Consider the following 16,672-nt stretch of genomic DNA (forward strand, 5'->3'; position numbering starts at 1 on the left):
TTATTCAATTTCTTGCCTTATTATTTAGATGGATTTAATCTTGTAATGATTCTAAGTTATGATAAAAGAAAAAAGGTATTGCACTAAAAGCTGATGTAATACGCTGGAAGAAGAATAACGAAAGCCATGCTAAGAATCTAAATGCAATAAATGAAAATTATGTTCTTCATCATGTCTAAAATACTCAATGGATTGCAGAATAAAATGATGGATCGTGTCTCTTTTTGTAGCAAGCAAATGTTACGAACATCACAACATGTTGCATTTCCATTACATGAAGGAAAGGGGCTTTTTAGTTGTTGGTTTTATGTCTCTCTCCCATGAGAATGAACTCGACATTAATGACAGGTGCAATAAAGCAGCACAGTGCAGTTTTTTTTTCTTGAACTGATGAAACTCAGGCTTTCTCCTAAAGCCTTACTGAAGGTTAGGTGTAAACATTAGCAACTGAAAATATGTTTTCAGCTGATGATTTATAAATGCAGTATGCAGTGCACAGTTCTTTATAGAATTCATGCCGGACCATGGTAAAATATCTACAATACAACAACCTTAATATCTATACACAAATACATCCAGTAATTGCTGTTTTCCTGAAGTATCAAATCATTTCCATTTCATTTCCATTCTTATCTGATGACCAATTACTTGCATTTCAGGTTTGTCTGTCAGTCAAATCAGCATTGTAGAGGCCAGTGATTAAGTAAGATGGGTTGTGGTGCAGGACACATGTACAATAGTCTGTTAAAGAGCTGCAATACAACGGTGAAAGTTATATTTGGTCAAGCACATGGTGCTCTTTGGAGTTAGCTTTGTTGTACTTGTCAGTCTATCAGCAGTAATGTGAGTAATGTCAGGACCTTTGTGCACAAACTGAAGCTTAAGCACTAGCTACAAGAACACAGGACCTAAAAATTGTTGCAACTTATTAAGTTAGAGATCTCTGTATTATTATAATTATTATTTTGATGTACCAGTCATAGTGTAATGCTGTTTGGGCAGTTTGATAAAACCAGCTGTTTCAAATTGAGAGGAGCCATAAAAAGTCTTTCCCTTGGTTCACTAAATTTCATTCTGTCTAGAAGCTCAGTGCAGATGTGTATTAGGTCAACACCCCCCCCCCCTCCCTTCTTACTGCACTTTCTGTCTCCCTCTTTCATTCTGTCTTCCTCTTTCATTCTGTCTTCCTCTTTCAACTGTGAAAGTACTTACTGTACCAAACAGAAGGAACCTGGTGGAGTTAAAGACATTTTGAGCTTTCAAACAAACTCTGCAAACTTTTATGTTGGAACAGGAGCAATGAAGTCATTGATGGATTGATGTTTTTTTCTGTGCTACCATTCAGCCTCTGAAAAACCTGGACTTATAGGCTAAAATTAGGTAAGTTTGTCCAACTTTTGTACTTGTTAGCCCTGTTACATTTGAAAAGTAGAAACAGAAGAAAAAGAAGAAGAAGAAGAAGAAGAAGAAGAAGAAGAAGAAGAAGAAGAAGAAGAAGAAGAAGTGGTCTTCTACTGTATATTCTTCTGTGTAGAAATCTTATAGACAGTGTATTACTTATGCAGACTTGAGAGCTTTAAATGTTCTCCAGAAATTGACTGATACCACAAATAGTATCTGTTAAGCAACAGTTTATTTTAAAAACAAAAAGTTATTATTCTTGTTATGCGTTTAGTTGAAGAATGAACAGAACAAATGCCATAAATGGCTATACTGTTGACTATAGCATAAAAGTTTGCCTCTGATGGATTCTCAGTGAAAAAACTACAAATGTGTCTCTATTTTATTAGGAAGGTAATATTTGATTATACACTGAAACGAGGCACTAAGCCAAATTATAAAAAATTAAAAAAAAGAAGTTATTTGAGAGTATTTACATCCCATTCAAATAAAGGTAACAAACATTCATTAATCATTTATTTCTTAACACACTATTTGGCCATTTGGTTGTATGTGCGTTTTCCTCGTATTGTTCGTGATGTATGACATTTTTCACACCCAGCTGTTTCTTTTGCATTCGGTATAGAACATGCAAATTAGTTTTCCCTTCACCATTCCAGGAACGATGTTGTGGCACAATTTTCTATGAATACTTGAGGTTAATAGTGGCCTTTTATTTGTATGGATTCATACTACATTTATGTATTATAAGCTACTTCATTAAACTGCTTTGGCATTTATTTTCTTAAAGAGCACAATGCACTGGCAGAATAAACAGAACCCAAAGAAATGTAAAGGTCAGAAGCAGAAGTCTTTTCTGACCTCAATTATATTTCTTATTTTCATTTCCATTATACGAGACATTTGAAGCTTCCAGAAGAACTACGACATAGCAGAATCAGAAAAGCGAGGTACATCCAGACATTTTAGCTAATGTCCGTTTCAAATTAGGATAAATTGAGCAGTCTGATTATGACACACGCTCACTTTGTGTGAGTCTGGAAAATGTCTATGTGCCCAAAGTCCATAATTGCATTGATATTTAACATATTGGCTAAGTTAAATGTTAAAAACAGAAATTACACTGTTTCTCTTACCATCGTTATGATTTTATACTAATCTGGTGCTGTTCAAAACGCCTTTCCCTCAATTACTCTCTCGTTATTTAATTTTAATGAAAAAGACACAAGGCTTTTGATTTCAGGCTGTGAAAGGCAGTTCGTTATTTATTTCTGACATCACTGCTTCATTACTGATCAAGTGAGTTTGCTGTGTAACTGATGTGATCTGCCTCCCAAAGAGCACACAGACATGAACAACCCATTGCTAGTCACTATAGCAGTCTATAGGGTTTTACAAGGGGGCTGTTTAAAAGCTTGCATTTACTAATGCTGCATCCCAAATCATCCAGAGATTAGAATTAGTGTATACCAAATCACATTGTGTTGAAATGAGCATGGGACTTCAACCCACAAGCATGAAATAAATGTCAAATTAATTATATAGTATAAATTATATAAGGAATAAATCAATTCTGAAAAGCAATGAGGAGTTTGTTTAACATTGTCTTCTGTTACATGTTATTTTTTCCCAGAAATTTTGCACTTTGGAAAGTATGTACATTTTCTATATAAAAAGAGTACATACTTCTAGTGCACTGTATAAGTAGGATCATTTATAAGCAACACGTCATTTCCTCTGCACCTTCAACTCAAGTGACGTCACTTTTTCTAATAATTAGAGACTGGAAGAAAACCCAGCTTGAATGTGGCTTTTCATGCAGGTGTAAGTGTAGAGTCCTGGTTTATGCATTTAATGGTAGACGGGTGAAGAATGGATGAAGCAAGTAAAGTGAGGAAATTATGTGATTAAAATGAAAAGGTGACAAATAGGTTCCTTGAAAAATTTTGATTGAGCATCGTTGTAGCTTTGCATGAACATACACCACACCAAAACATTATTAGTTGTATAAATGATATAAATGATCAAAATGCAATTTGAAGTGAAGCAATTTATCTCCGTTGACACGATGTTCTACAGTATCTGTCTTGTCTTAAAATACAAATCCTGAGCATACTGACATGTAATCATCAAGATTTGAAAGATCATCCTTATGGTTAGAAAGGCTTAATGTCACTTCAGAAAGATCTGATGCAAACACATGGATCAGGGCTTTGTGGACAGAATGTGCAGAAGTTATTCTTAAATCCTAGTTTATTATTTATTTAGCTTTTTATTTGTGTCCCTAGCCCACCTTGTACAACCAAGGAAATTGAGTTTTTGTTAAACGATTACCTGCATAGTTCTCCTCAAACAGTTTTCCCCTGAACGGAAGCCCACATTTACTTTTATACATTGGTGGAGCACATAAAATCTGCCCTTCTCAGTTATCCCATACACAGTACCTCAGAACATTCACAACACAACATAAACAAGACGTGATAAAATCACTGAAATTCATGTCACATGTTATAAGACACCACAACACCAAAGTTGAAAGACAAGCTACAACATCCACATGAAATGAAATCTTCTTTACGAGTCGGTGGCTTAGATCCTTAGTACCTTCTGAGCATAGAAACTGCCCCATTTTGGTCTTTCTTTTTGTGACATTTTCTTACACACACACACACACAAACACACACACACACACACACACACACACACACACACACACACACACACACACACACACACACACACACACACACACACACACACACACACACACACACACACACACACACGCATAATGTTTTCTTCCAGGCCATATTTAGAAATCTAGTGGTCTCTGTGGAGCCTCAAGTCAAACATAATTTATTAACCCATTATACTCTTTGCTGAGGTCAGGACTTGGCAAAAACACCTTCATATTTTGAATAATACCCTGGCCATTGTTGATGAGATTGATAAGGTCTTACATCTCTAGCTGTCACGGTCTCATTTATAACTCTTTACAGGTATGTAGGTCACCATAGTGAACCAATTCTCTTTCCTAGGCCATAATGGAGCAGTGCTGGATGTTGTGTGCATTGCTATTCATAGCCACACTGACACTAGGCCACTGCCAGAGTGGTGATGGAGGGGACTGGGGATCAGGCAATATGCCAGAGCTTTTGTTCACCAGCACGTCGACTCCTATTCCAAACACAGTCTGTAATGATCCAGCCAATCCTGGGAGCACAGACTGGTCCAAGCCGCTTTTTCAAGTCATTCCAGACAGTAAAGCTGATGGCTGCTCGGTCAATTTCCACACCAGCCAGGCTATATCCAGGCGATTACAAGTGGCCAAAGAGGAGATGGCTTATCTGAAAGCCCTCCAGCATGGGAATCAGGCAGTGATGGAGAATCTGATTCAGTTTGTTGGAGCAGAAATGGGGGATCAGAGCTATCAAGAGATTATTCAAGAAAATATTGTTGGGATCAAGGAGAATCATGCAAGTTGTGTGGGAGTGCTAAAAAAAGCAAGTGAGGAATTGGAAAACCAGCTAGAAGGAGCTGATCTTGCTGGAATTCAGAAGTAAGTAGAACTTGTCTAATAATTATAAGGTACCACAAGTATGTGTACATAGTTGTGGTCATGATTGTTGAACATAAGCAGAACAATTTGGCCACAGCATAGAAAGAGCAAAGAATTCATCCCTAAACAATTTGCTACTGATGGAAGGTTTAAAATACCTGCACAACTGTGGATAAATACTTTCTCTTAAGAGGAGAGAACTGAGGTTAATTTATATCATTTCTAGCCTTAAATATTTTCAGAGAAAAGGAAAGTTAGCCCTTTACTGAGAACATGTAAGCAAAGTTCTTTTTTAAATGATTTAATTTCAAATAATTCTGCAGTTTGTTTCATACTATGATGTTTATCATTTTTATAGTTTGTACCTCCTGGATATGTAAGCTCTATATTTTATTTAAATCGCTTTTAGACTTTTTAGACTTAGGCAATAGTAAAGAAGTTAGAATTGTAGACTTGTATGTGTCTTGTGTGAAGACTATCATGTCTAGTTATTATTCTTTCGGTATATGCTATGAACATACAGATTCAGTGATGTTAGAAAAAAGCCCCAGACCAGCTTGTGCTGATTTGCCTTGTCTCTGCTCTCTGGGTTTTCCATCATCTGCATTAACAGTTGGAAGGAATGTGGGTTTAGCCCTTTTCAGGCCTCTAAATTTAAAGCTGTTTTGGACCAGGTTGGAGTCCCTCTGCGCATGCCTTTCCTTTTTAAACACAATTTCAAAACTCTGAGCCCTCTGCTTTGTTTCTCTCCATAAGAATCAGCGAAGAGTCTTTGACGTTTGAAAAGATGCTGCGTGCCACAACAGACATCGCCAAGCAACTGGAGACCTCGTCACGAACCCTTCACCTGCAGATAACAGAGCAACAGAGAAAGAGCTTAAAGCTAAAAAGGATGTAAACTCTACAGAAGGAAAACTGTCACGTTAATAACCTAAAACCTAAAATGGCATGAATATAAAAGGCATAAGAGGATAATTTAATATTTCATTGATTTTCAATGGTGTGAATCATGTAATTAGACTGTAGGTTAAAATTTCAAAGCCTTGCACAAGTTTTAAATTTGTTACTTAAAGTGGTCTATGATAAAATGTAAAATGCAGAATATTTTGTTTTTTTGTTTTTGCAATTGTTTTTGAATTATAGGCAGCTACTGTAGCTAATTGTATGGTTTTCTTGGTGCAAGGGTACAGATGGAGAGCAGACAGCTTGGGACCCTCAGTCAGCACAGATACATGTGTGCAGGAAGGAAAAAAAGAGAAATGACAGTGAAGTCATAGAAAAACAAATAGAGCCTCATCTGGCAGCCAAAGCAGAAAGGGTGCTTGTTATCACCATTGTTTAATTCTTCTCTATTAATCATAATGAAACACTGTGCAAGTATGATTTATGTTGGCCAGCTGTAAATGGGCTGTGTGCAGTATACATGTGCATTATTAGATGATAGTGCTTGGTTACTTTTAACTTCATTCTTTATTTACATTATTTTGCACAGATTGCAAATATGAAATAAAAATTAGGAAATCCACTAAATATCACAACAGACCCTTTTCTTATTTTTAAATAAAATAAATAATTAAAAAATAATTCCTAGAACTTCTAGGAGCTGTTGCCAGTTTTTACTTTTCTATGTTTACATTTCTGAGTAGTTACTGAACAGTTCATAATATAAACTAAATAATGCTCTAAAGTCATTAACTGAGTAACAAATACAGAGTTTACAAATGTAGCCATAAAATCATTATATCCACTTACAAGACACAACAATTTCAAAATACTGTATAAATACTTAAAATAATATTTCAGGTCAAACAATTTATAATGCCCCTGTAAACTAATTTTCACAATTATCTGTGCTAGCTCCTGTGTTAATAAAGTTAGAATGTTTTAGCATTTTGCATACACAAATTTTAGCGTAATACTCTAAATTTTGGCAAGTCTTCTTATAATCTGCTAAAGCAATTAATGCTCTGACCGGACAGACTGGTTAAGTTCAATGGGCATGTGACCAGGTCCACTAGGGGGCCACAGACAGACAGACAGACAGACAGACAGACAGACAGACAGTCAATCATCGATCGATCCCAGACTGAATTTCATATATTACAGAAGGTATATATAACTAATAAATAAATATATATTCAAAGTGTCAAACTGTATTGAAGTCAATGAGTAGGTCATTATTCCTATGTAATATCAAAGAATTTTACATCAATTTAGAAATGTTATTGGTTTGTAGGTAAGTCTTTTTCATGGTCAATAATTACCTCAGTCTTCTTCAGCCTGTTTTATGCTGCAAAGAAAAGTAGTGGCATAATTATCATAATAGAATGATAAAAATGGTTAAAGGGTAAATCCCACAGAATTGCTAACACCACACTGACCTTTCAGCACTACTGTTGTCACAGTGTAGCTTTATGAACCAGCAGAATTTAATCATAGACAAACGTTCCTCTGTAATATTGCACCTTCTCAAAATGTTGCTGTCTTGCTTGAGTTGCCTATAGGAGAGGGTTTACATCCTATTTCTCCCTTTAAACATCATAGTGTCAAGAGGCTGTAGAATTACAAGATTTAAAATTCTATAACACTGGCATCCCCAACCCCAGCAGAAAAAAAACAAGCTCTGTGGCTCTGCCCCCTAGCTGTGACATGGTGCTATAGGACTATAAGGTTAAATCCAGTTCCATATTAAAATGATATAATTATGTGTTCATTCATATATATGAAGTCATTATTTGGCACGTTTTCTGCTTTGCTTTGCTTTTCTGCTTTGCTCAGTGTGTTCAAATCAAATTCAACTTTTAACTTAAAGTCTCCTTTCTAACAAATGAGAGGTAGAATATCTGCTGTCCAATGATCAGAGGGAGTTTTATTGTTAAAAGAACACCATTCAATTCACCCCAGTCAGAGAGAGAGAGAGAGAGAGAGAGAGAGAGAGAGAGAGAGAGAGAGAGAGAGAGAGAGAGAAAGGAATTGACCGGAAACCTCGCGCTAGGTCGGTCCCCGCCCCCTTTACTTACATCACTTCGGATGGACAGATTGTGCGCGAGCTTGGTCGCCTGGGAGACGGTAGGATGAGGAGTGTGGACCGAATCACGGGGATGCGCGCGGGGGAAAATGTCCAAGCCGCTTACTACAAAACTTTTCAACGAATATGGAGCAACGTCAGAAATGTAGTCGCCTTTTGGGATCAAATCTGATATAATCTTTAATAATAAAACCTGAAACTTAAACGTTAGAAGAAATGAAGAAAAGTTGACAGGGAGACACTGAGTGCGCACATGGAGAGCTAAATGCAGCTGTAGGATGGAGCGCTCTGGGAATCTCCTGGTCTCCATGAGGAGCACTCTGCTCTGGAGCATCCTGTGGCAGTCAAGTAAGTTTATCTCACATGCTGCGTTCTATATACACAAAATCAAACAAAAAGCCACACAATAGATTTCACTGTTATTCTTAGACACCCTTGATCCCAGTCCTGCTCGTGGAGTACCACATTATTATCATTAGCTGACCGATTCACACCAAAATGTGCATTTGTGTTGAGCTCCAAAACAATTTAGCTATGCAGCTCTGATTTTACATTTTGTGGCTGACGTCTGTTGGATTACTTCATTTTTATTTGATTAAATATGTTTCGTTCTCTTTCAGCTGATTCTTATTATTTGTGACTGCATTCTTTTCCAGGATGTTCTGACCTGATATACATCTTGGCACTAATCTCTCTAAGCATGTTATTGCATAAATGACTGAAAAGCTCGCTATATATTGGATAGGATTTCACACATTTTTAGACAGGACATGAGACGAGTTGCACGACAATACCGAAACAGAACTCTGACTACAGTACCATGTTTTTCCATCTGAACAACTTTCTACAAATAAAATTCATCCACGGGGAAGATCCTGTCTCCAGATGTATCCTTCTTCCCTTTGCATATGACTGAACTGTTATTCACCACCACTCAAGTTAGCATTCTCTACCTGTCTACCACATACCATTTTGCAGCATGCAGCCAGCCTATTAGGAAGTAGAGCTTATAGAGGAGAGTGAATATATTTCAGCAACCTGACAGTTTGGTGGGGAACCACGCATAGAGAAAGCACAAAAATGTCATCCAGCGAATAAGAAAAAATCCAACAGTTTTGGACATGTAGTACATTACATCCATTGTGTACAGAAGCCATCATTTCATAACCTAAGATTTCATGCAAAACTATAGGGAGACAAAAGCAGACAGAAGCAGTGTATCATTGCAGGATCTTACGTGTTATGAGGCTTGATCTACCCCCACATGGATCGATCTTAATAGATGAATCTTTCCACTAGGTCTAAGACTCACAAATCCCCTTGTCAGGTCGTCAGTATGGACAAAATGCTGGTTAATCTCCTGGCATGTAGAATAAAATAATAAAATAAGACTTGGCAGTTAAATGATTAACAAAACACAATTATTGACTAAATTCTTTACGATTACATAGTCAGCACTGGTACAATATTGGTAGCATGACATATTTCTAAAAAAAAGTTTCACTAAGTATATAATCATACACATGTACGTACATATAACCAGAATAGGTCTTTTGTTTTTTTTGTCAAATAAAGTAAGTCCTGATAAGCGGGATGTTTGACAATTTTGTTCCCAAAAACCGTACAAAGCCAAAAACCTGATGTAGACCATAAATCTGACTTGATAATGAGATGCTGCTATTCGCTCAGAGGTTGATTTATTTAATGTGTTGTAATCGATAAGCTGGTCCATCCCCAGGGAGCTCAGACTGAGCTAATCACACTACACTGCAAGAGCTCCTCCACCCATGCCGAATGACTGGCCTCTCACGTTCAGTGTAGGCCCCCAGGGATCAACGGTAAGATCTGTGTAGCTTGGAACCGAGGCTTGAATTTAGCCATTCTGCTGCTGCTTTGCCCAAAAAGATCTTTCTGCTAAATTAAGAAAGTTGTCTGTCACAGTGAGGCAGAACAGATGTACCAGGTACAATGATGCAACATGGGGATTGCAGAACATGACCCCTTTCAAAAATAAAAGCATTAGTTACTAAATATGTTCTGTGCTGCCCGAACCACAGTAAAACTTGCAGGACTCTGGCCAGTATTAAAATATCTCAAAAAAAGACAATGGATATTGGAATGAGTCTTTATTACTGTATCTGCTAACAGGTAAAAAAAAAAAAAAAGGGACCAAAAAAAAAAAAGGACAAAAAAAAAAAAAAAAAAGGACAAAAAAAAGCTGACACAGGACACAGAGGTTTAACAAAGGTAACACAGACTCTGGACAAATACATTAATCCTTAATAGACCATCATCCTCATGAATTGAATTAAGCCATTCAAATTTTGCTTATTTGCAAATATTCATATTAGAGAAAAGCTCAAAAATGTCTTATATGCCAAGAGGGTGATTTCTTTAGACCTCTTCCAACAAGTGAAATATGTGACATATGGCATATATGGCATTAATATGTTTAGATTACATTGTTCCAAAGGCTGGGCACTACTGATCTAATCATTTGCAAGCCAAATGACTTCCTCACTGATTCATTAATGTCAGTGTTGCATGTCTGTGTAAAAATAATTATAAATTTATAGATATGTAATTTGCTTTTGCACATATCATGTATTAGGTTAAACCTCATTATACTGTAATGCTCTGATTTTGCGAATCTGAAATATAAAAAAATAATAATATTAATTCAGCTCTGACTCTGAAACAAATCTTTATTAAATTGGCAGTGTCCTGTTATGAGAAGACTCATTCACATGCTGAGGATGAACTCTTTAAGAAGCTTTTTGTTGGATACAACAAGTGGTCAAGACCTGTACCAAACACCTCAGACGTGGTCATCGTTAAGTTTGGCTTGTCCATCGCCCAGCTCATTGATGTGGTAAGTGAAACAAACAGAAATTTTAAATCATGGCTAATACTTCTACTGGATATTGAGTTATGTTTACTTATAGACCGCATGGTAAATCTCAAAGTGACTGAAATACAAGCTTCATTTTACGAGTAGCTGATTGAGCAGCTCCTTCCCAGCTCATTGTCAGCTGTTTGTCAAGGCATATTGTATATCTTGTGTGATTACCAGTGTAAACCACAGTTATATCTGTAACTACAGTACATATCTCTTAGTTGGGTTAATGCTAGTCCAGATCATATTAAGAAACATCTCAAACACTGAACATAAATGATATATGTGTTATGTTGTTTGAGGTGATGTGTAGTGTGCTATCGATTAGCTGGAATAACGACATGCTTGACTGACAGTCGCTCATTAACACGAGGACAAGATAGTACTGAAATAAATAAACAGGATTGATTTTTTTTAAATTGAATTTTCTCTTTGCCAGATCTACATCACCAAAGAAATATGGCAAATATAAAACACCCTTTTCTTAATAGGATTGAATTTGTAATCAAATATCATATCGATACTGATGTTATGTCAGAAAGTTTATTTCCAGTTTACTAACAGGCTGTGAGGCTTCAATGTGAACTCTATGTGGTCCTCTCATATGTCTTGTCCACCTGCTAGTCAGACAGCACTGTTGTGTAGTAGTCAGGAGTTTTTTAAATTATATATTGAATTTGTATATAGCAGCTTCTGATATTGCAGCTGTCCAAGATAGCTTGCTGTTATGGAAGTGCAGTGCACATAATCTCCAAATTCAACTATAGACTGTGAAAGTGAAGAGCATTTTTATATTTCTATAAAACTTTTTATATAAATTAAAATATATATATATATATATATATATATTTTTTTTTTTTTCTGTGAAGTGTCCTAATCTGCTATTGACAAATTGTACATATAGCAATATCAGGTTTCCCAGAAACCCCATTATTACCTTTAACCTGATAGTCCTGATGAGTCAAATGTTCCTTTACAACAGTCCATCAGGATATTACACTTCAGATGCTGCTACTGGAGCAAACCCAGCTTCCTGTCTCAAACACTCCCACACACTATCTCTTTCTATTTCTCTAGGATGAGAAAAATCAGATGATGACAACTAATGTCTGGTTGAAGCAGGTGAGCCAAGTATATTAACAACTTTTGTAAGCTTTACGAGCAAATTTGCTGGAATGAAATATGATGCCTCCAAAAATGCTAGAAAGTAGTTCAGTGTGTAAATGTTATAGTTAGAATTCAGAATTCAGAATTCAGGTTAGTCTGGATTTTTATTAAAGCTTCATTCGACCGAGATCCTTAGCATGACTTATGTGAATTGATAACTGTGACAGAAAGGGGACTGAATTGCAGTGAGACAAAACCCATCATGCTCAAGGAAGATGAAAGGGTAAATCTACACTGGGATAAAAACAGATATAATAATGTCTACCCTCTTTCACAGGAGTGGAATGACTATAAATTGCGCTGGAAGCCGGGTGATTATGACAATGTGACGTCTATCAGGGTGCCGTCAGAGCTCATCTGGGTTCCAGACATTGTGCTTTACAACAAGTGAGTAATATAAAAGGAATCTTAAAAAACTGAAGCAAAAGAACTCTAATATAGAGACAGGAACAGAAGGAACAGAAACCCTAAGCAATGTTACATGCCTTTGGAACTGACCTGGTGGAATAAACACCATCCTTCCAAAAGATATTGTCACCAATGGTGTCTTGAAGGTTTGGTGCACAGCACTGTTCAACTCATCAGTCCAAAATCCACTGTAGGTGTTCAGATGAGTACAGACCTAATGCTAGTAAATGCAACATCATAGGTATTAAATAATATTTAAACTCATTAAACCGATTAGTGTTTAGTCAGTAGATGGGCTGAATTTTCAGTCATGGTAGAGAACTCATATTAGGTTAGAAATGATTCATCGTAGGATAATAAAGGTGACCGGTTTTGAAGGACTGTCTACTTATTTGCAGTGAACCGCTCAATGGACAAGGGAATCAGAACCAGCTCAATTCAAAGTATAGCAGTCACTGTTTTATTTATTTATTTGTCACTGTGTCTGTATTTGTAAGAACATCAGGGTGAGTGGGATAGATGATTAAGGCAAATTTTCTATAGTGTAGGGACAATGCTGAGTTGGCGTTCACTGAAGAAGGTGAAACAAGGTTATCTGTTGTGTTACCACCAATGTAATACAGTAAGTTATTTAATACGCTCCTATTTAAAAATGTCATATCAATACATCACCACCTGGTGTTTTTTTACTGGTATTACAGCTTTACAGTATCAATAGCCATTATAATAGCATGGTTACTAAAGATGTGTAGAAGAAAAATAGTATGAAATTTCATAATAGGCATGAGTCTGATATTCCCAACAGAAATCTATTGCTTTTGTTTGTTTTACAATCGTTATACAATCTGAAACAACTTGTGTTTATTTTTCAGTGCAGATGGGGAGTTTGCAGTGACCCACATGACCAAAGCTCACCTCTTCTACACAGGCAAAGTCCGTTGGGTTCCACCTGCCATCTACAAAAGCTCTTGCAGCATTGATGTCACCTTTTTCCCCTTTGACCAACAGAACTGCAAAATGAAGTTTGGCTCATGGACATATGATAAGGCTAAGATCGACCTGGAGCCTTTAGAAACCACTGTAGACCTCAAAGACTACTGGGAGAGTGGCGAATGGGCCATCATCAATGCTGTGGGAACGTACAACACCAAAAAATACGACTGCTGCCACGAAATCTACCCAGACATCACATACTTCTTCATCATCCGACGCCTTCCACTGTTCTACACCATCAACCTAATTATCCCGTGTCTGCTGATCTCCTGCCTGACGGTTCTGGTCTTCTACCTGCCATCAGACTGTGGTGAGAAGATCACACTGTGCATTTCCGTCCTCCTATCGCTCACCGTTTTCCTTTTGCTTATCACAGAGATCATTCCGTCCACGTCGCTGGTCATACCGCTTATTGGCGAATACCTGCTCTTCACCATGATCTTTGTCACATTGTCCATCAGCATCACTGTGTTTGTGCTGAACGTGCACCACCGCTCACCAGGCACCCATAAGATGCCAAGTTGGGTGCATACGATCTTTCTTGACATCATCCCACGTTGGCTGTTCATGCGCAGGCCGGCTCCCTATGGACGCCGTCGGCAGAGACTTCTGCTCCTGAAAAATAGAAGGTCACGAGCCCTCGGGGCTCCCGCTGGATCATGTTTGAGCACTTCAGCCAGCTGGTTCAGGGAGGTGGCTGAGGATGAGGAAGCAAATACACGATGCTTCTATGAAGACCTAGAATTAGGAACGCTGTCTTCTAATTTTTCTTTCTCCTTTCGCCCTCCTTCTCCTCGTCCACCTGGCTCCACTCCAACTCCTTCTCCTCCACTTCCTCATCCTCCTTCATCTCTGCCACTTAAACATGGACCTACCATGAGACATGATGCAGTGCTGGGTGCCAGGTATCCAGGGGGTAGAGTCAACCATACTATGCGGCAATCAGACAGTGAGCGATTCTCTCTGTCTCCCAGCATCATGCAGGCTCTGGAGGGAGTTCACTACATAGCAGATCATCTGAAAGCACAAGACGCTGACTTCAGTGTGAGTAAACAGGCAATTATCTCCTTGCTCAAGTGTGACTATGAGGGTAATCACAATTACTAAAGACTGAAATCATGATATTTGACTCACTTAGTTGTATTTTTTTCACACTCAAACCATGAAGAAAGAACAGTTTCTTCATGAAAATATTTCTATTTCATGAAATTTGCTTGTCTTTTGCACTTATGTCGACCAGAACTAAAGGTTTAGCATTTTAAAATTCAATTTACTCCCACAAGTGAAAACAGAAAAAGCCACATTTAAAGACTTTGTTACAATTCCACTGAAAGACATCCCACCTACCTCTATATTTCTAACTTAATAATTTGGATAAACAAGATTACTGTCAAGGTTTAAGGAATTACTAGTTTACAGTGGAGGTGGAAAGTGGTGCAATGGTTAACACTGCTGTTTCAGAGTGTCTGTGTTTACAGGGCAGAGTTGCACATGTTCTCCTTGTGTTTGATCAGGTTTCTACAGTGTTATCTGATTTTCAGAAAACAGGAAGATCAGCTATCCTAAATTGCCCCTAGGTGTGAACGGGTATTTGTAAGTGGGTGTACAGCAAGCCTAGAATGAATGAATGAAAATTATTCTTGCAATTACTTGGCTAAGAATAAATGGGAGATGAGACCTTATAACACAAAACGTCATATAATGTGTATTTAAAGTGCACTAAATATATACAAATAGTTTATTTTTGATACATAAAGTCTCAGTATACTTGAAGTCAAGCAAACTATTCATTCTTATGTAAGTCCGGTCTTATGCTGTATAATATAACATGTACAAAATACATTTTAACAGCAAATTGAAATAGACATATTTGTAAAAAATAATTTAAGAGAATTGAATCCCACTTAACTAAAGGAATTTGACCAGCCTTGTAAAAAACAATCTGCATTTAAATTAAATGTTAATAATAGAAGTTTACTCATGGGGAAAAGTAATAAGTATTATGCCAGTGATCTAACAATCCCGTTAAAGTATTTTTCTATAAGGAGTTTACTACAATATATAAATTTTGTCAAAATAGTGTCTGGAAAATATATAAAATTATGGACTGTGATATACTTCATGCAATTATAGTAAATGTCAACAAGTCCCACAGTAAGCTCTATTAGGAAAGTCAGAGCAAGTGCATCTGTGGTCTAGTGTTCTGAGCTTCAAGATTACACCCACTACACCTAAGTCATGTAATCCCTCAGATAAATGGAATACATCTTCAAGATTAAACCTCATGTCCAGTTGCATTGATGTAGTTCTACTAGACGGTCCTTTCTAAAGGTCATTTAGTTAGATGGCTCGTATTCCTCTTGATACACCACAGATGAAATAACTCAGTAGTAAATAGACAGATGAGATGAGAACTCTAACACTGCCTCTCTTTGATTTCTCTGATCTTTAAATGCAGGTTAAAGAGGACTGGAAGTATGTTGCCATGGTGATCGATAGGATCTTCCTGTGGATGTTCATCATTGTTTGTCTGTTGGGTACCATCGGCTTGTTCCTTCCCCCATGGCTGGCCGGCATGATCTAGAGCCACTTACTTATAAACTTGCAGACATGCCGGACATGTGCGGTGGAAATACTCGTCATTACAGACATGGATCGAGAATGCAACGAGGATAAATATGGATAAATAATACAGAAAAATAGTGAAAAAATGTTTCCCTGAAGAGCTACAAAGTCATGAAACAGAATGTCTTTCAGCCCTGTGCAAGAGATTTAGCGTTGAATGTAAGAATTGTAATAAACACTGATGAATAAAATGCGGCACCTTCAAAAAAGACTTCTGCATGAGTGCAAGCAGGACTATTAATTTTGTGTCTCTTATCTATTTTTTCTCTCAAGATCCAATGGATTAACTTCTGATGCAGTGAGATTTAGAGGATGTGACATGTACTGACACTGTGGCAAGCCCAGGGAGAGTAGCTGCTAAGAGAAAAAAAGCTTTAGGGAGCTGTCTTTTATTTTAAATCCCACACCAGACTGTGTCTGAGGGACAGATTTGTATGAAGTAAAAGACACTGTGTTCCTTTCCATTCACGTTATTTCCCCGCCTTCCGCCCATGTACCATGACTAAGATACTGAAGTAGATACTGAAGATGAATGAAGGAATGAATCATAGACCTTTTTATACAGTGATTTTAGAAAACTGAGCTTCACATAGGT

The 16,672-nt window shown here is 37.3% G+C and overlaps 1 protein-coding gene across 2 annotated transcripts; it reads left to right on the plus strand.

The window, feature by feature from the left end:
* Positions 1 to 1,133: 1,133 nt before the first annotated feature.
* chrna2b (cholinergic receptor, nicotinic, alpha 2b (neuronal)) lies at positions 1,134 to 16,587 on the plus strand. 2 transcript variants are annotated; one of them, XM_047801687.1, is made up of 8 exons: positions 1,134 to 1,380; positions 4,401 to 4,960; positions 5,717 to 8,336; positions 10,709 to 10,860; positions 11,962 to 12,006; positions 12,329 to 12,438; positions 13,332 to 14,496; positions 15,911 to 16,587. In XM_047801687.1, exons 3-8 carry the CDS (start codon positions 8,267 to 8,269, stop codon positions 16,034 to 16,036), a joined length of 1,668 nt encoding a protein of 555 aa, XP_047657643.1. In that variant the 5' UTR covers positions 1,134 to 1,380; positions 4,401 to 4,960; positions 5,717 to 8,266; the 3' UTR covers positions 16,037 to 16,587. The 2 variants fall into 2 exon arrangements, with proteins under 2 accessions (XP_047657643.1, XP_027005568.2); XM_027149767.2 differs by having other exon boundaries at positions 1,138 to 1,380; positions 4,440 to 4,960.
* Positions 16,588 to 16,672: the final 85 nt, after the last annotated feature.

Source organism: Tachysurus fulvidraco, chromosome 16 (genome assembly GCF_022655615.1).
Source record: "Tachysurus fulvidraco isolate hzauxx_2018 chromosome 16, HZAU_PFXX_2.0, whole genome shotgun sequence".
Lineage (NCBI taxonomy): Eukaryota > Metazoa > Chordata > Actinopteri > Siluriformes > Bagridae > Tachysurus > Tachysurus fulvidraco.